The 20863-nt window shown below is 43.2% G+C and overlaps 1 protein-coding gene across 3 annotated transcripts in view; it reads left to right on the top strand.

Moving 5' to 3' along the window:
* The window catches only part of SARNP (SAP domain containing ribonucleoprotein), a 156845-nt gene that overhangs the window by 118634 nt on the left and 17348 nt on the right, over window positions 1-20863 (top strand). Inside the window, exon 10 of one of the 3 annotated variants that reach the window (XM_073552230.1) lies at window positions 4296-4555. The exons of the other annotated variants lie outside the window; for them this stretch is intronic. Within the exon in view, the coding sequence (XP_073408331.1) occupies window positions 4296-4331 (36 nt within the window). The 3' untranslated portion in view covers window positions 4332-4555. Of the gene's footprint in view, window positions 1-4295; window positions 4556-20863 lie in introns of those variants that run through there. 3 annotated transcript variants of the gene reach the window in all.

The raw sequence follows: 20863 nt of genomic DNA, 5'->3' as shown, positions 1-20863 counted from the left end.
CCTGTTATAAAGGTTAAAAGTTGACCAGCAATTTCACATTTTTCTAACAGAATTTACAAAACCATCTTTTTAGGGACCACCTCACATTTGAAGTGAGTTTTGGGGGGTCAATATAACAGAAAATATCCAAAGGTGACACCATTCTAAAAACGGTACCCCTCAAGGTGAGTAAAACCACATTCAAGAAGTTTATTAACCCTTCAGGTGCTTCACAAGACCTAAAGCATTGTGGAAGGAAAAAAACATTTTTTTACTTTTTTCACAAAAAAATTTACTTTGGACCCAAATTTTTTTTATTTTCTCAAGGGTATCAGGAGAAAGTGGACCACAATTTGTTGTGCAATTTCTCCTGAGAACGCCGATACCCCATATGTGGGGGAAAGCCACTGTTTGGGCGCATGGCAGGGCTCAGAAAGCCATTTGACTTTTTTGAACGCAAAATTGGCTGGAATCAATGGCGAGTGTCATGTTGTGTCTGGAGATCCCCTGATGTACCTTAAACAGTGGAAACCCCCCAATTGTAACTCCAACTCTAACCCCAACACACCCCTAACCCTAATCCCAACCATAACCCTAACCACTACCCAAACACAACCCTAATCCCAACCTGATCTGTAATCACAACCATGACCACAACCATAACCCTAACTACCATCCTAACCCCAACACCACTCTAACCATCACCCTAATGGAAAATCATAATGGAAAAATAGAAATATATACATTTTTTTTTATTTATTTTTTTTTTTTTTATTATTTTTACCTAACTAAGGGGGTGATAAAGGGAGGTTTGATTTACAATTTTTTTTTCTAATTTGGATCACTGTGATAGGGTGTATCGGTTATCAAAATGAACCAACAGAAAAAATTTCCAGTGGTGCCGGCCGGCAGATCTCGGCAGGCTCACTATGCATGCGCCTGACATTTTCTTCCTGGAAGAAGATGTCAGGGGACACATGTGCTTAATTACATCAGAGGTGAGAGAAATTTAAATGGGGAATCAGACTTTTTTTTTTTTTTTTTTGCTGTCGCTGTTATTCTGTGAATAATGATGTGACTTGTCCGAATCTGTCAACCATAGTGTAAATATGCCCTAGGGTACCACCTACCTCTTCAACTGCTTTTTAGCTTCTCTTGCTTGTTCTGTCATCTTTAGGGCTTCTATTTTAGGGTATGTTTTATCTTTACACTATCCCATTTGGAGACACTGGTTTTTATGCTGATCAGTCCCAGTTATATTTTATGTCCTTTCATGATGTTACTTCTACTGTCAAAAAGAAACTAGTGGGTGACCTTTGCTGGTTTCTGTCATGTCGTATTTATTTCTGAAAACTTGTTGTTTAGCTGCACTCCTTTTTTTCACTGTTGTATTCTCTCAAGTCTGAGGTTTATCTTTCTTTCTATAAAGCCTGTTTTACATCAGGTTTTGTCCATTTAGTAGAAGTGTCTGGAGGTTTTCTAAGTATTAGCCCCTTAAAGATCAGCTATGAGTGGTCACAATTAACCATACTAGTGAATGGGGTATAAAAAAATATATATAAATAAATAACCCTATTCACTTGCAGCATTTAAAAAAACAAACTGATTTTCAAATCAGCAGTATGATATCATTACCTATTGTAGCAGAATTTAAGGGGTTTTCTGGTTCCACTCGCTTTCTACCCAAAAATTTAATCCATTATAAGTTTATGCTTAAAACATGCAACCAACACTGCCCTTCACCTCTCAAAACAAACCTATTTCAACACCCTCCTCACCATACTATCCAATAACCCGAAACGTCTCTGACACTTTTCATTCCCTACTCAACCCAAGAGTGCAGGCCTCAACCACGGATCTCCACGCTGACGATCTGGCCAATTATTTTGAAGAAAAAATTGACCATATCCAACAGGAAATTATCTCCCAATCACCGCATACCATGCACAGTCCTCCCTCCCCCACTGCATCTAGCTCACTCTCTGATTTTGAACCAGTAACAGAAGAAGTAATCTGGCTCCTTGCATCTTCTCGCCCTACCACTTGCACTAGTGACCCCATTCCATCACATCTCCTGCAGTCCCTTTCCCCTGCTGTCACCACTCACATAACAAAAATATTCAACCTCTCTCTCTTCCGGTATCTTTCCTTCCTCATTTAATCATGCCATCATACAGCCATTACTTAAAAAACCATCTCTTGACCAAAACTGTGCCGCTAACTATAGACCTGTCTCTAATCTTCCCTTCATCTCTAAACCCCTGTAACGCCTGGTCCACACCCGATTTATCCGCTGTCTCTCAGATAACTCTCTTCTCGATCCTCTACAAGCCGGTTTGCGATCTATACTATCTACTGAGACTGCCCTCATTAAAGTCTCTAATGATCTAACAGCTAAATCTAATGGTCATTACTTCATGCTAATTCTCCTGGATCTCTCTGCAGCATTCGTCACCGTGGATCATCCGCTCCTCCTCACTATGCTCCGTTCCATTGGCCTCAATTGAGGACACCATTCTCTCCTTGTTCTCCTATCTCTCTGACCGCTCCTTCCCTGTATCTTTTGCTGGCTCCTCCTCTCATCTTCCCCTTACTGCTGGGGTTCCTCAAGGATCGGTTCTAGGCCCCCTCTTCTCTTTGCATACTACCCAAATTGGTCAAGCAATCAGTAGATTTGGGTTCCAGTACCATCTCTATGCTCATGACACCAAATTATTCACTTCTGATATCACGCCTGCCTTTTTAGAGAACACCAGTGATTGTCTTTCCGCTGTCTCTAACATCATGTCCTCCCTCTATCTGAAACTGAACCTGTCAAAAACTGAACTCCTCGTGTTTCCTCCCTCTACTAACCTACCTGTGCCCGACATTGCCATTTCCGTGTGTGGTTCCACCATTTTTCCCAGCAACATGTCCGCTGTCTTGCGGTCATACTTGATTCTGAGCTTTCATTCATCCAACACATCCGATCACTGGCTCGCTCTTGCTATCTGCACCTCAAAAACATTTCAGAATTTGACCCTTTCTTACTTTCGACTCTGCAAAAACTCTTACTGTTTCTCTTATTCATTTACGTTTGGACTATTGTAACTCTCTACTTATCGGTATTCCTCTTACCAAACTCTCCCCTCTCCATTCTGTCCTGAATGCTTCAGCTAGGATCATATTCCTCACCAATCGTTATACTGATGCCTTCACCTTGTGCCAGTCCTTACACTGGTTATCCATCCACTCCAGAATTCAGTATAAACTTGTTACCCTCACACACAAAGCACTCCATGGCTCAGCACCACCCGACATCTCCCTAGTCTCGGCCTACCACCCTACCCGTGCCCTCTGTTCTGCTAATGACCTGAGGTTAACATCCTCAATAATCAGAACCTTCCACTCCCGTCTCCAAGACTTTTCACGTGCTGCGTCAATTTTTTGGAATTCAGTACCCAGGATAATACGATTAATCCCCAATCCCCACAGTTTTAAGCGTGCCCTAAAAACGCATTTGTTCAGTCTGGCCTACCGTCTCAACGTATTAACCTAAATATCCCTGTCTGGCCCTTTCAAAATTTTTACCATAACCTGGTTTCTTGCATCATGTTCTCACATGCTTTATGCATTTAATAGCCCTCTGTGTCTGTACTGTTACATATTTAGATTGTTAAATGGTTCATGCAGCATTACAAGAACACCTGATTCTCACACTATGGCTGGTCTGAACAATAAAGCAAATGTTACCATGTACCTTTCATGTCTGCTTGCAAGCAGGGTCCTCATTCCTCTTGGTATCTGTTTTGATCTATGTGTTTATTGGTGTGCTGTAATGTCTATTGTCTGTACAAGTCCCCTCTATAATGTAAAGTGCTGCGGAATATGTTGGCACTATAGAAATAAAATTATTATTATTCCCCATGAGGTGTCCGAGCTTTGCTGTGCGCCCAAACAGTGGTTTAATCCCACATGTGGGGTATCAGCATACTCAGTCAGGGCAAATTGTACAACAACTTTTGGGGTCCAATTTCTCCTGTTACTCTTCCAAATGGAAGCCACCTAAAGAATAGTGAGGTCACACTTAGCCACTTGACTGCTTTCGATGCCTGATGCAGGATAAAAAAACAAGTTTCAAAAGGCGGAATATAGACACAGCAAGTCATTTTAATATTGTTGTGCAAATGTTCATTGTGTTTAATGTTTGAGTGCTTTTTTTTGCCTGAAAAAGACATAATTTGGAAATACCTTTAAATTGTTCTATATTTTCTCTCAACATATAAAGCATTATGGATGCTTATAAAATCTTTTTTTTTTTTTTTTTCTTTCAATAGTGTGTCACGTGTTCAAGGCCAGATACAAACTCGTGAAACCAAAGATCACTTTTAGTCCAAATCTGCTGCTGTTAATTTGCTGCCCTCATTGCATCCAAATACACTTTATCTGAGTTGGCACAGAAATTGCCTGGGAGACCAATTCTTGTAGCATTATTTAAATTCCCCATTATATGTACAAGTAGCTAGTCCACTTGACAAAATTAGCACTTCAGAATGTGTTGCTGTTATCAATAAACTTTTTATACTTTGACAGAAAATAGTATTAAATATCTATTTTGTCACAGTGCTGTGTATGTTTTGCGAGCAGTACAAATGTAAAGGGCCCGTCACACTAAGCGATATCGCTAGCAATATCACTATACCCTCACTGTTTTTTGTGATGTTATAGCGATATTGCTAGCGATATCGCTATGTCTGATACTTACCTCCGACCGCTCCCCCGCTGGTTATCATTGATCACGCGAGAACGTCCTGAGCCGTTTCTCGTCGTCAGCTTCCTGCTGTGGCGACGCGTGGACGCGGGCGGGAGGACGTCGGGATCGCCTCGTCTGACAGGTAAGTAGCGACCCCTGACCCCTGCGATGTCGCTGGTGAGATCTGCCTGTGTGGCAGCTTACTAGCGACCACTGAGCGATGTACCAGCGATCCTGACTGCGTCATATCGCTGGTCGGGATCACTGGTACATCGCTAAGTGTGACAGTACCCTAACACTCCTTCTTTTTTTTTTTTTTTTTTTTTTTTTTTTTTTTTAGCACTGTCAGGTACACCTCATAGCTGCCCAAAAGGACGCCCAGGACAGGCATTGCTCGTCTTCAATAACACATCAACATCAATTGATAGTTGGAATAAATAGACTGCATTCACCACATCTTAAGGTGCAGGCTTTATTTTCAAGTGTAGGGGTGTGCAGTATGAAATTCTGCGGAACAGTATGAGGTTCTGCCCCCCCCCTTAGTTTTGATCCTGGTTATTGGAAAATAAATTTTTTCTGGCAGCTGTTTATGACTGTGGACCCAAGTCATCGTATATTTCTTGATGATCAACAGCTTACTAAAGGAAAAGAAGCTCTGACTGAGGTAGCAGTTAGGATGAGTGGCTTACAGGAGGACTGCCAGGCGCAAGAGGACTTGTTTTCTGACAGTGCTACTGCTGCCATATCTTCATCCTCATCAGATGAGGAGTTTGACTTTGACAAGTATTTGGATGATATGGAGCAGGCAAAGCATTGCTGCAAGGAAAAAGATTTCACTCTGTCTCCTATAGCAAGCAGATTGACCACATTTCAGCAAAATGTTTCACTTGCTCTCAAAGAAAAAGAAAAATTCAACCATTCATCAAAACTGACTGTGCATGAGGCAATTCCTTTATACCCGGAAATTGTTAGAGATGTTGCCCATGTGGTTACGGCTTTGCCTCCAACCCAAGTTAGTGTAGAGAGGTTGTTCTCTGGCCTTAAAATTATTAGGTCAGATGTGAGGTCATCTATGAAGGAGGATCTGATGGAGGCAATTCTATTTCTTAGAACAAATTCATAGACTGCACAAATGTTATTTAGTATTTTTTTGTTGAAAACTGTTTTTTGCCACTTACATAGTTTATTACATAGTGTGATATATATATATATATACTGTGTGTGTGTATATATATATATATATATATATATGTGTGTGTAATCGATATTACATAGTGTATTACATATTTACAATTTATTAGTTTTTTGTGTTCTAAAGTTGTATTCCAATGTTCTATCTAAATGTCTTGATTATTGTATCCTAAAAATGATTAAATGTCTGATGTTCACATTGTACTACAATAAATTTTTCACTTAAATATAAGCAATATATGTTGGAGTCGTGGAGTCGGTGGAAGGGAAATTGAGGAGTCGGAGTCGCAGGTTTGGCTTACCGACTCCACAGCCCTGATTTAAACTGTATTTAGTGATAAAATCGTGAATGTGTGATTTGTTTGGCTCTTTTCTTGCTGAAGGGAGCAAGTTTACCTTTCAAATGGTGCATCATTTGTTTGCGTGGGGCGAAGAAATCAGCGAAAAAGCAGTGCATGTTTACAATTGTGTTTGCATATGTGACTTACCATTTGTGTGTGTAGGGCGAAGTAATCACCGAAAAAGCAGTGCATGTATACAAATGTGTTTCCGTATGTGACTCGCCTGCAGTGAAGTGTGCAATCCTCCAATGTGCCTGAAATAATAGGCTGGGCAACACTTGAGCAAGCTGGAAAGACCCCAAGGCAAATGTTTGGAATTGTTTGTGATGTCTGTAAGCAGCTTTGGGGTAGTGTGCTGCCACCTGCAGGTAATTTGACCTTTCAAATGGTGTATCATTTGTTTTGTGTGAGTGGAGTATGCAATTCAATAGGCAGTGCATGTTTACAAATGTGTTTGCATATGTGCCTCACCCGCAGTGAAGTGTGCAATCCTCCAATTCGGCTAAAATAGGCTGGGCAAGCAGTTTGGCAAGCTGAAAAGCACCCAAGGCAAATGTTTGGATTTGTTTGTGATGTCTGTAAGCAGCTTTGTGGTAGTGTGCTTTGGGGTACTGTGGTGCCACCTGCATGTCATTTTTCCTTACTGCAGGTTTGTGAAAATTAATGTACTGTATTTTGTGATCAAATCGTGGATGTGTGGTATGTTTGGCTATTTTGTTGCTGAAGGGGCAAGTCTAACTTTCAAATGGTGTGTCATTTGTGTGTGTGAGTGCAGTATGAACAGGAGGAGATACAAAGTAATCACCGAAAAACAGTGTTTAGAAATGATAGAATAGATTATGGCAATGTAATGATGCCTGTTGAGACATCTTGGGTCTTTGACCACTTCCAGACTGCCCATCGACTTTATAGTGATATTCTAAAATGTCACAGCAGAGCAGCTGCACAAGATAGATGGAGTCGTACTCTCGCACTGTCAAATACAACCAAACTCTCCATAGAGCAGACAAAGACTGCTTATTACTGTCTCTGCCTTCCTGAAAGCAATATACACAGCCTGATCAAGTACACAGTATAGGAAGCACAGACCATGTTTTCTCCATCGGACCCAGTGATCATGTGATCACAAGGTATGGGGAGGGAGTAGGAACCACTAGGTCCACGAGACCCAATCGGCTCTGCGATTTAAGTAGAAAGCTGAATTTTCACTGTACTGTGGTTAATAAACCAGTTAGGCTATGTGCACACGTTGCGTATTTTGTTGCGGATCCGCAGCGTTTTATCCTGTGCGGATTTGCACCAAATCCGCAAAGGGTAGCGCAAGCAATGTAATCAGTTGGAATCCAGAATTGGTGTGCACATGCTGCGCAGTGATTCGGAGCATTTTATTTTCCGCAGCATGTCAATTCTTTTTGTGGATCTGCAGCATTTCTGCACCCATTGACTTATATTGAGTCAGTCAAATCCGCAGCTAAACCACACATGTAAAAAGATCTGCGGATTAGCTGCGAATTTGCATGCCAAAAACGCTGCGGAAAGGAATGAGTGTGTGTGGGCGGAGAATGTCTTTGTGTGTCTGTCCACGGGTGTCTGTGTAGCCAGGCATCATCTGATGGGACTACTACTCCCATCTGGCCATGTCTGCTGTCACATGTAACAGTGACATGAGCCAAGGAATTTTTTGAATATTTAAAAAAAAAAAAAATGAATATCTAACTTTTTTCACAAAAAAAAAAAACTTCAGGTTCAATTTTTTTTATTTTACCAAGGGTAACAGGACAAATTGGACTGCAAAAGTTATTGTGCAATTTGTCCTGAGTACGCTGATACCTGATATGTTGGGGGGAACCACTGTTTCGGCGCATGGCAGAGCTCAGAAGGGAAGGAGCGCCGTTTGACTTTTTCAATGCAAAATTGACTGGAATTCATATCGGACGCCATGTCATGTTTGGGGAGTCCCTGATGTACCTAAACAGTGGAAACCCCCCACAAGTGAGCCCATTTTGGAAACTAGACCCCCCCAAGGAACTTATCTAGGTATGTGGTGAGAACTTTCAAACATGATCTTTTAGTCACCAATTTTTTTATTTTCCCAAGGGTACCAGGAGAAATTGGACCCCAAAAGTTGTTGTCCAATTTGTCCTGAGTATGCTGATACCCCATATGTGGGAGAAAACTACTGTATGGGCACACGTCGGGGCTCGGAAGGGAAGTAGTGACATTTTGGAATGCAGACTTTGATGGAATGGTCTGCGGGTGTCATGTTGTCTTTGGAGAGCCCCTAATGTACCTAAACAGTGGAAACCCCCCACAAATGACACCATTTTGGAAACTAGACCCCCTAAGGAACTTATTTAGATGTGTGGTGAGCACTTTGAACCCCCAAGTGCTTCACAGAAGTTTAGAATGCCCGGGCATGAAAATAAAAAAAATCATATTTTTTTCCACAAACATGATCAATTAGTCCCCAATTATTTTATTTTCCCAAGGGTAACAGGAGAAATTGAACCCCAAAAGTTGTTGTCCAATTTGTCCTGAGTACGCTGACACCCCATTTGTGGGAGAAAACTACTGTATGGGCACACGTCGGGGCTCGGAATGGAAGTAGTGACGTTTTGGAATGCAGACTTTGATGGAATGGTCTGCGGGTGTCATGTGCGTTTGGAGAGCCCCTAATCTACCTAAACTATTGAAACTCCCCACAAGTGACCCCATTTTGGACACTAGACCCCCCACGGAACTTATCTAGATGTGTGGTGAGCACTTTGAACCCCCAAGTGCTTCACAGAAGTTTATAACGCCCGGGCGTGAAAATGAAAAAAATCATTTTTTTCCACAAAAATGATATTTTTGTCCCCAATTTTTTATTTTCCTAACGGTAACAGGAGAAATTGGACCCCAAAAGTTGTTTTGCAATTTGTCCTGAGTAGGCTGATACCCTACATGTGGGGGTAAAACACTGTTTGGGCGCATGGCAGAGCTTGGAAGGGAAGGAAAGGAGCACCATATGACTTTTTCAACTCAGAATTGGCTGGAATTGAGATCAGACGCCATGTTGCATTTGGAAAGCACCTGATGTGCCCAAACAGTGGAAACCCCCAATTCTAACTCCAACCCTAATGCCAACACACCCCTAACCCTAACCTCAGCCCTAACCCTCACCCTGGCCCTAACCCTAGCCCTAACCCTAATGGAAAAATGGAAATAAATACATTTTCTTTTAATTTTATTATTTTTCCCTTACTAAGGGGGTGATAAAGGGGGGTTTGATTTACTATTTATGGCGTTATTTATTTTTGGCGGCTGTCGCACGCTAAAAGACGCTTTTTATTGTAAAAATAGTTTTTGCATCACCACATATTGAGAGCTATAATTTTTCCGTATTTTGACTCGCTGAGTCATATGAGGTCTTATTTTTTGCGGGACGAGTTGACGTTTTTATTGGTACCATTTTCGGGCACGTGACATTTTTTGATCGCTTTTTATTCCGATTTTTGGGACGCAGAATGAACAAAAACCAGCGTTTCATGAATATCTTTTGGGGGGTGCGTTTACACCGTTCCGCGTGCTGTAAAATTGATAAAGCGGTTTTATTCTTCAGGTCAGTACGGTTACAGCGATACCTCATTCAGGTCTTTTTTTTATGTTTTGTCGGTTTTATGCAATGAAAACTATTTTATATAAAAAATAATTATTTTTGTATCGCTTTATTCTGCAAGCTATAACTTTTTTATTTTTGTCGCTGATGATGCTGCATGGCGGCTAGTTTTTTTGCGGGACAAGATGACGTTTTCAGCGGTACCATGGCTATTTATATGCGTCTTTTTGATCGCGCGTTATTGCACTTTTTGTTTGGCGGTATGATATTAAATCATTATTTTTTTGCTTCGTTTTTTATTTTTTAAGGAGTTCGCTAAAGGGGTTAACTAATGGGATAGTTTTATAGGGCAGGTCGTTACGGACGCGGCGATACCTAATATGTGTACTTTTATTGTTTTTTAATTATTTTATTTAAAAAAAAATGGATTTATTTGGGGAATATTTTTTTTTTTTTCTAATTTGTTTGGCGATTTTTTTTTTTTTTTTTTTTTTTTTTTAATTATTTTAACACTTTTTTTTTTTAAACTTTATTACATAGTCCCAGGTGGGACATCACCGTCCTGTGACAGATCGCTGATCTGTCACATCACAGATCACTGTGACAGATCAGCAATCTGTCACAGGCAGTTCTGCAGACTTCCTCATGCCTGCGCTTTGCAGGCACTGAGGAAGTCAGCTCCCTACAGGCCCCCGAAGGCCCCCGTCGCCATCTTGGATTCGGGGGGCCTGTAGGGAAAGAGACCCCTGCAGCAGCGCTGCACATTGCGCTGCCGTGGGGGTCTCAGGGAAGCACGGAGGGAGCCCCCTCCCTGCCGATGCTTCCCTTTAACCCCCGGTACACCGCGATCATGTTTGATCGCGGTGTGCAAGGGGTTAACGTGTCGAGGGCGGTCCGTGACCGCCCCTGACACATAGTGTCAGATGTGATAATCAGCTGACACCCGACCATGTGGGCGCCGCTGATCGCGGTAGACGTACTATCCCGTCCATGGGCATAGGGGCCCGGGTCCCATGGACGGGATAGTACGTCTGATATCAGGAAGGGGTTAATTCAGACAGTCATACATATCAAAAATTTAATAAATGATAATTCCCACATGTCTGCTCTACATCAGCACCATTTGTAAAATTGCATTTTATTTTGTTAGCATTTTAGGACATTTAAAAATGTAGCAGCAATTTTTCATTTTTTCAAGGAAATTTACCAAATGATTTTTTTTAGGGACCTATCCAGGTTTGAAGTGACTTTAGGGGTCCTATATATTGGGAACCCCCCTAGTTCTTCCATTTTAAAAGCAACACCTCGTGACATACTGAAAACTGCTATCAGACAGTTAATTAACCCTTCAGGTGCTTTTCAGGAATTAATTCAAAGTGGTATGATAGGAATGAAAAAGTTGATTTTCACCACCTAATTGCCACTGACTTTTGAACATGTTACTATAGCCGGCAGACTCTAAGGCCACTATTTGCTAGTGAATTGCCATGGCAAACATCAGGACCACACAATCATGATCTCAGGGTGCCAATAGGGATAAAGAGGGAGAAGCCACACTCTTTTAAACATTTTAAACATTTATATGAAGTAGTCAGTATTGGCAGCAGCATCTAAGGGGTTAAACAGATATGGACGGTGACAACACTGATCGTGGCTGATGCAGCAAGTTGTCAGCTATAGTGTACAGCCGACAGCTGCTGGATTGTCACCTGTATGGGGATGCTAGTCTCTTATCTCAGGTCAGTTAAAGGACGTATTGACGGTCATTAAGAGGTAAAATAAGATTTGTTTCAGGTGATCCCCTAATCAGAAGCACATTAAGTAGAATGAGGTGTCCTCTGGTTGGAATTCAACTGACACTGGAATGGAATGGCTGTCAGACATGTAGAGAAGCTGATTTTTATACAACTGTGCAGTGGTCTTTTAATTTTTGCCAGAGCTGTGTGTGTGTATATAATCACTTGTTTGTTTTGTGTGTAAACATTATATTTGAACATGGTATGTAATGATATTTTGGTCTTCAATGGAGAATGTAAAAGAGGACGTTGGACAAGGAAATGAAATCACAATTCTTTTTTTTTTTTTCTTTGTTAAATAATATACAGTATCTTTATTTAGTTTACATATCTGCAGAGAAAACCGCATGAAAATCCGCATCAAAACCGCGCGGATTTTCAACTGCGTTTTCTGCCAAGAGAGGCAGAATCCACGCAGACTTTTACAATGGCAAATCTGCAACGTGCGCACATAGCCTAGTAGAGAAAATCGGACGTGTATAAAGAGAATTTAACCCCTTATCGACCGCCGATACGCCTTTAATGGCGGCAGTTAAGGGTACTTACTCCTAAATAAGTGTATAGCACCCCCAGCGTCGGAAATTCTCCGGGGTCTCGGCTACCGGGGGTAGCTGAGACCCCCAGAGAACGTGATTCAGGTCGGTTTTTACCAACTCCAGTGTTGCGATTGCCGTTATTCACAGTATATCGGCGACCGCATAAAAAAGGATAAGATTTCGCACATCAAAGGAGCATTCCCCAGTGATGTCCCCTGGCCAACGGTGTCGTCTTCTAGGAAAAAAATGGCAAGTGCAGTGCACCCGCCAAGATCTGCCGGCCGGCACCTGGCAGCAATGGGAGATTTCTCCTATTGGTTCATTTTGATCACTGTGATAGACCCTATCACAGTGATCAAAATAAAAAAATATAGTAAAGCAAACCCCCCTTAGGCAAAAATAATAAAATTAATTGTATTTATTTCCATTTTTCCATTAGGATTATGGTTGGGCTTGTGGTTAGGGTTATAACAGGGTTAGGGTTGGGTTAGTGTTATTGTTGTCGTTATAGCTATTGTTAGGGTTGGGTTAGAGTTATGGTTGGGGTTATAGCTAGGGTTAGGCTTGTGGTGTTGGGGTTAGGGTTGTGGTTAGGGGTATGTTGGGGTTGAGGTTAGGGTTGGAGTTAGAATTGGGGGATTTCCACTGTTTAGGTACTTCAGGGGGTCTCCAAATGAGACATGGCGCTCGCCATTGATTCCAGCTAATTTGCGTTCAGAAAGTCAAATGGTGCTCCCTCCTTTCTGAACCCTGCCATGCATCCAAACAGTGGCTTTCCCCCACATACGGGGTATCTGCGTACTCAGGAGAAATTGCACAACAAATTTTGTGGTCCATTTTCTCCTGATAACCTTGTGAAAATAAAAGTTGGTGTGAAAAAATTAAAATGTTCATTTTTTCTTTCTTTATTGCTTTAAAGGGAAGGTGCCGTGTTTTTTCATAATTTAATGTAAAAAAGAAAATAGTATAAAAAGATATTGTCCCCTAAGCTTGACTCAGTGGTGTGTATGTTTTTTTTTTTTTCTTTTACTATATTAATGCTGCCACTGGGGGCTGCCATCTTACCTTTCTGGCTGCTGATCGACACTTTCCATGCTCATTTATGGCAGCCCCTGGGCATAAGACACAAGAGTCGGCTGCCGACCCATATCTGTATCATTGCAGCAGCTGTGAACTGGGCACGCCCCTGTGGGCATCTCAATTCACAGCTGTAGGTGTGGCCAGGCGCCATTTTATTAGAGCCCAGTGCTTTCCTTTTAGCTCCATTTACACTCTATTGCAAGCCCTGGATGCTGCACTGTTCCAGCATAACAGGGCTTCGACATACCAGCTGCTGCAGAGGATACAGGACGAGCTCCTGGAGACCGAGCTGCTCTTTCCAAAACACCCGACCAGCTGCAGCCCCTGCACTTGGCAAAACATAGGAGGAGTTGCTCCCTGCTCTTTAAAAACACTTGGCCATCTGCTGGACATCTAATCCTATCCTGTGTGATAAAGTCAGCTGATCCGTATATCTAATCCTATCCTGTTTGATAGTCTGCTGATCCGTGTATCTAATCCTCTCCTGTGTGATGCTGACTGCTGAGCCGTGTATCTAATCCTCTCCTGTGTGATACTATCTGCTGAGCCGTGTATCTAATCCTATCCTGTGATACTGACTGCTGAGCCGTGTATCTAATCCTCTCCTGTGTGATACTGTCTGCTGAGCCGTGTATCTAATCCTATCCTGTGATACTGACTGCTGAGCCGTGTATCTAGTCCTATCCTGTGTGATACTTTCTGCTGGACATCTAATCCTCTCCTGTGTGATGCTGTCTGCTGAGCCGTGTATCTAATCCTCTCCTGTGTGGTACTATCTGCTGAGCCGTGTATCTAATCCTATCCTGTGATACTGACTGCTGAGCCGTGTATCTAGTCCTATCCTGTGTTATACTTTCTGCTGGACATCTAATCCTCTCCTGTGTGATGCTGTCTGCTGAGCCGTGTATCTAATCCTCTCCAGTGTGATACTGTCTGCTGAGCCGTGTATCTAATCCTATCCTGTGATACTGACTGCTGAGCCGTGTATCTAGTCCTATCCTGTGTGATACTTTCTGCTGGACATCTAATCCTCTCCTGTGTGATGCTGTCTGCTGAGCCGTGTATCTAATCCTCTCCTGTGTGATACTATCTGCTGAGCCGTGTATTTAATCCTATCCTGTGATACTGACTGCTGAGCCGTGTATCTAGTCCTATCCTGTGTGATACTTTCTGCTGGACATCTAATCCTCTCCTGTGTGATGCTGTCTGCTGAGCCGTGTATCTAATCCTCTCCTGTTTGATACTGACTGCTGGGCCGTGTATCTATTCCTATCCTGTGATATTGACTACTGAGCTGTGTATCTAATCCTATCCTGTGTGATGCTGACTGCTGAGCTGTGTCTAATCCTCTCCTGTGTGATACTGACTGCGGAGCCGTGTATCTAATCCGCTCCTGTGTGATACTGTCTGCTGAGCCGTGTATCTAATCCTATCCTGTGTGATACCGTCTGCTGAGCCGTGTATCTAATCCTCTCCTGTGTGATACTGTCTGCTGAGCCGTGTATCTAATCCTCTCCTGTGTGATACTGTCTGCTGAGCCGTGTATCTAATCCTCTCCTGTGATACTGTCTGCTGAGCCGTGTATCTAACCCTATCCCGTGTGATACTGTCTGCTGAGCCGTGTATCTAATCCTATCCCGTGTGATACGGACTGCTGAGCCGTGTATCTAATCCTATCCCGTGTGATACTGTTCTCCTGAAATACTCTGTGCTGCTGTCACCCTGCTGGTTTGATGTGTGGTCTACATGGTGGTATTGTGTATGATCTATATGGCGGCATTATGTGTGAAGTATAAGGCGGTATGTGAGAACCCTATGGCTATATTATCTGCTAAAAGGGAACCCATTCTAGGGTGGTTCTGGCTGAGCACCTGCACACGGGTCAGGGGTAATAGGTGCAGTCAGGTGTGGACTGGTGAGGCAGCTGAAGAGAGGGGTCTCATTTTTATCGTTACTGTATGGCTACATTTCCCCCAGCCTGCTTCCCAGTGTCACCCCGGACTGCGCCTGTCGCCTCGATTTCACACATCACCAGGACAGGATCTGAGGAGGGGAATGGGGTCTTTGCATGCAAAGTCTGGATCAGAACAGGCCATTAATCAGCAGAAATGTTTCCTGGATTTCTGTGGTGCTTTCACCCTGCTCCTCCCCCATATATCTCCCTCTGTGCCCCCCATAGATCAGCACACTGCTCTCCTGAAATACTCTGTGCTGCTGTCACCCTGCTCCCAGAATCCTTGCTGCCTGCCATCCTCGGTGACCGAAGGCCCCATTCCTCTCCTCAGATCCAGTCCTGGCGATGTGTGAAAGCGAAGCGACAGGGGCCTGATATATGGTGGAAAGGAGCAGGGTGACAGCAGCACAGAGTATTTTAGGACAGCAGTGTGCTGGTCTATGGGGGGGGGCACCCTGTTCGGTGCCAGGGATTGTACATAGAGCGCTGTGTTTTATACACATGGATGGACTGTCTGCTTGTCTCCTCCACAGAAATCCAGGAAACATTTCTGCTGATTGATGACCTGTTCTGATCCAGACTTTGCATGCAAAAACAGTCAGTAACTTTGCAGGCCCCATCAAAATGGCTGATCACTGTGTTCCTAGATGTCATCCTCTCTTTTCCCTTAGCAAACACCCAGAAGGGGAGGAGAGAAGTGACATCACTCCCATGTCAGCAGATTCCGCCCATAATTACTGCAGGGCAGTAATGTGAGCTAGTTGTACACTAGGTTTTTGTGCTAAATTTCAGTAGCCGCTCCCCCTAGTGTTAACAAGTGGAAATGCCAAACTTTTTAAAATTATTTTTCATATTTTACAAAATTAAAAACAAATGATAATATTTTTTAAGAAAATGTAAACATTAATTCTTTACATTTTTTCAATTGCTTATAAAAAATTTTTGGATGGCACCTTCCCTTTAATTCTTGTGAAGCACCTGAAGGGTTAATACACTTTTTGAAAGTGGTTTTGTGCACCTTGAGTGGTGCAGTTTTTAGAACGGTGTCACTTTTGGGAATTTTCTGTTATATTGACCACAAAAAAGTTGAAAATTTTTTTTGCCAAATTTCCATTTTTTTCATAAATAACTGCAAGTACTATCGAAGAAATTTTACCACTAACATGAAGTTTAATATGTCACGAAAAAACATTCTTGGAATCCGTGGGATACGTTGAAGTGTTCCAGAGCTATAAAGTGACGGTGGTCAGAATTGTAAAAATTGGATTGGTCATTAAGTACCAAATTGGCTCTGTCACTAAGGGGTTAAATGTTGAATACGGAAAGGGGGAAAAATATATAAATAAAACATATATATTTTATTGGTTCCTTTGTGATCATAAAGTGAAAACATTTCTTTTCTCACCAATATCACCAAAAAGACGAAAAGTATGAAAATTGGACCCAATCTCCCAGCTCTTTAAATTGCAGGTAGAAAAAGAAATTGTGCCTAGTCTTAAACTGGTTAATCATTATAAGGAATTGCCATTAGATGCACCATTTGTCAACAAGGCATAAGTCATTATCTCTGGACAGTACCTACACAAGAAGCTGCTGACGCAAAAGACGTGTAGAAAATTGTATACTCCTAGTAAGCCCGTTGCTCGGTATTACACCACTCCACTACTTTTCTTTTTATTTTACCGCTGGAGTAATCCTTCAATTTTGTTTTCTGCCCCCTGTTTTCTATCGCCGCCACTCACGTGTTTGTTTCGCAGTTTGTGACTTGCCGGCTGCTTCTGTGTTTCATGGAGCGAGCCTGAGATCACAACTCAAGTCTGAGAGCCCCGTTCTGGCCTTGTTCTGGTTCTTATAGACGTGCATTGAGAGCTTGTGGTGTAGCTTTTGCCTTCCATCCACTCAGAAGCTGCGATCACATGATGGTGCTGCGGGACCGAAGAGGCACCGGAAAAAAAACGTGAAGACGCCGGTGTTGAGTATAGCGGCAGGGGCAGGTTTAAAAGCACCGCTTCAGCGCTTAAAAAAAAAAAAAAAACTGCTGGTGTGGTGCTTTAAGCGTCAGTGTCTATAGGTATTTTATCTGGTGGACTGGTATTTTGTTAATCTGTGCATTGATCATGATAGTCTAAGGGTACCGTTACACCTAGCGATGCACCAGCGATCCCGACTAGCGATATGACGCGGTCAGGATCGCTGGTGCATCGCTAGGTGGTCGCTAGTGAGCTGCCACACAGGCAGATCTCACCAGCGACATCGCTGGGGACGGGGGTCGCTACTTACCTGTCAGACGCGGCGATCCTGCGTCCTCCCGCCCGCATCCACGCGTCGCTCGTCGGCGCCGCAGGAAGTAGCCGACGAGGAATGGTCCAGGAGCTTCTCGCGCGATCAGCGATAACCAGCGGGGGAGCCGGTCGGAGGTAAGTATCACATGTAGCGATATCGCTAGCAATATCGCTGCAACGTCACAAAATCGGTGACTTTACAGCGATATTGCTAGCGATATCGCAGTGTGTAATGGGGGCTTAAGACTGTTTTTTTAGTTTTTTATTATCTTAATTTTATTAGCAACATCTGGTGGTTTTATTTACCTAGTTGCATTCATTGTAGGGCTAGCAGGTAATGGATAAGGCTAGTTTCACACTAGCGTTTTGGAGCGCAGCGACGGCCTGCGCACGGCCGCCGCGCCCCCGCCGGTAGCTCCGCCCACCGGCGCATGACGCTGCATGCGCCCTGCGTCCCCTATCTTTATCACAGGGGGCGCAGGCCGTGCGCAGTATGCGTTTGGCGGCGCATGCGTACTTTTGACGGTGCGCCGACCTGCGCCAAACGCAACCTGCTGCATTTTGGTTGCGTCGGCGCACCGTCAAAAAGGCGCATGCGCCGCCAAACGCATACTGCGCACGGCCTGCGCCCCCTGTGATAAAGATAGGGGACGCAGGGCGCATGCAGCGTCATGCGCCGGTGGGCGGAGCTACCGGCGGCGGGGGGCGGGGCTTAGCGGCGGCCGTGCGCAGGCCGTCGCTGCGCTCCAAAACGCTAGTGTGAAACTAGCCTAAGACATTGCATACACTCCCTGACAGAAGTTATGTCGCTTATCCATGTCATGTAAATAAAAGCTTATAACCTGATGTTAAATTCATCCATTGGTTGTGTAAATTATTCTTTTGAAAGCTGAAACCCTCCGAAATGTGGTTTAGGTTAAGAAAATAAATTGGCATCAATGCAGAAATATTGATCATTTAATGGACAACAGAATGGTCAGATTTTGGCAAGACAAAGGTTTTGTCGGTCACAGAAAGTAATGTGATATTCAAACAAATAATTAACTTAAAGTACAAATATATGTTGCATAACCTTGATGAATGAAGTTTTGGTGCTATTAGTCATATTTAATATTTTGTATGACTTCCATGAGCTTGAAGGACTGCATCCATGCAGTTCAACAATGATTCATACAATTTATTAATGAAGTCATCAGGAATAGCAAAGAATGCAATCTTACATGCCTCCCAGAGTTCATCTAGATTCTTTGGTTTTGTCTTCCAAGCTTCCTTGTGTGTCAGTACCTGGATAAGAATGAAGTGAATAATCAGAGTCCGCATGGGTTTGTAACTAATAAGTCATGTCAGACTAACTTAATTTCCTTCTATGACGGAATCACTGATTGGGTGGATCAAGGAAATGCTGTAGATATAGTATATCTTGACTTCAGCAAAGCATTTGACAAAGTCTCTCATACAATCCTTAGTAATTTTTTCAATAAGTATGGAATGGACAAGGCAACTGTTAGGTGGATTCATAACTGGCTTAGTGATCGGACCCAAAGAGTGGTCGTAAATGGCTGCACATCCAGTTGGAAGAATGTCTCAAGTGGGGTACCACAGGGCTCTGTCCTGGGCCCTGTATTGTTCAACATCTTTATCAATGATTTAGATGAAGGAATTGAGGGTAAACTGATTAAATTTGCTGATGACACAAAGCTAGCAGGGATAGCTAATACTAGAGAAGAGAGAGAGAGGATTCAAAAAGATATAAATAAACTGGAGAAGTGGGCAGCAACTAACAGAATAGTTTTTAACAGGGAAAAATGCAAAGTACTACATCTGGGCAATAAAAATGAAAAAAGCATATACAGAATGGGAGGAATAGGGCTAAGCAACAGCACATGTGAAAAAGACTTGTGTATACTAATAGATCACAGACTGATGCAGCAGCAAAAAAGGCCAATGCAATTCTAGGATGTATTAACAGAAGCATACAGTCTAGATCACGTGAAGTCATTATTTCCCTCTACTCCTCTTTGGTCAGAACTCATCTGGAATATTGTGTCCAGTTTTGGGCACCACATTTTAAAAAAGACATCAACAAACTGGAGCAAGTTCAGAAAAGAGCAACCAGAATGGTGACCGGTCTGCAAACCCTGTCTTATGAGGAAAGGTTGCAGGATTTGGGATTGTTTAGTTTGCAAAAGAGAAGACTGAGAGGAGACTTAATAGCTGTCTACAAATATCTAAAGGGCTGTCACATTGTAGAAGGATCAACTTTATTCTCATTTGTACAAGGAAAGACTAGAAGCAATGGGATGAAACTGAATGGGAGGAGACACAGATTAGATATTAGAAAAAACTTTGACAGAGTGATCAATGGTGAGTTCTCCTTCAATGGAAGTCTTCAAACAGAGGCTGGACAGACATCTGACTGGGATGATTTAGCGAATCCTGCTTTGACCAGATGGCCCAGGAGGTCCCTTCCAACTCTACGATTCTATATGACTAGATTATGGCCCGATGCTATCGCATCGGGAGGATGCGATAGCATCACACCTCTTGCCATGTTAACCCTCAACACACACACTCCTCTCACCTTTCACCATCTCCACTCACTCTTTCACTCCACATACGACCCCTTCTCTCACTCCGTCTCTCATACTCACGCCGTCATCGCCGCTGCTCCACGATCCCCGACATCTTCCGGCGCCATCCTGGATCCAGACGTTGTCCACGCCGGCGGCATATTCTTGCGGCGACGCCATCTTGAGTATCGTGAAATCCCGCGATACTCAAGATGGCGTCGCCGGAAGAACATGTCGCGAGTTTTCGCCGACGCCATTTTGGATCCTGACGTCGTCCTCGCCGGCGACATGTTCTTGCGGCGACGCCATCTTGACTATCGCGGGATTTCGCCAATCCAAAATGGCGTCGCCGCAAGAACATGTCGCCGGCGTGGAGGACGTCTGGATCCAGGATGGCGCCGGCAGAAGAAGATATCGATCAGCGGCGATGACGGCGTGAGTATGAGAGACGGAGTGAGAGAAAGGGTCGTATGTGGAGTGAAAGAGTGAGTGGACATGAGTGGAGATGGTGAAAGGTGAGAGGAGTGTGTGTGTTGAGGAGGAGTGGTGTGTTGAGGGTTAACATGGAAAGAGGTGTGCGGTGACGTCACCGGTTACAACTGGACGGAAGTTGTTACAACCGGAAGCTGCTTAGGGCATTTTCTATATGATTCCTCTTTCATCCTACCCCAAACATGCTCAATGATGTTCATGTCTGGTGACTGAGCTGGCCAGTCCTTGAGCACCTTGATCTTTTTTGCCTGAAGGAACTTTATTGTAGAGATGGATGTATGAGATGGAGCACCATCCTGCTGCAGAATTTGA

This window comes from Dendrobates tinctorius, unplaced genomic scaffold (genome assembly GCF_039654945.1).
Source record: "Dendrobates tinctorius isolate UK_male_01 unplaced genomic scaffold, ASM3965494v1 ptg000187l, whole genome shotgun sequence".
Taxonomy (NCBI): Eukaryota; Metazoa; Chordata; class Amphibia; order Anura; family Dendrobatidae; genus Dendrobates; species Dendrobates tinctorius.
Note: the sequence above shows the minus strand (reverse complement) of the source record. Positions and strands in the feature narration are given on the sequence as shown.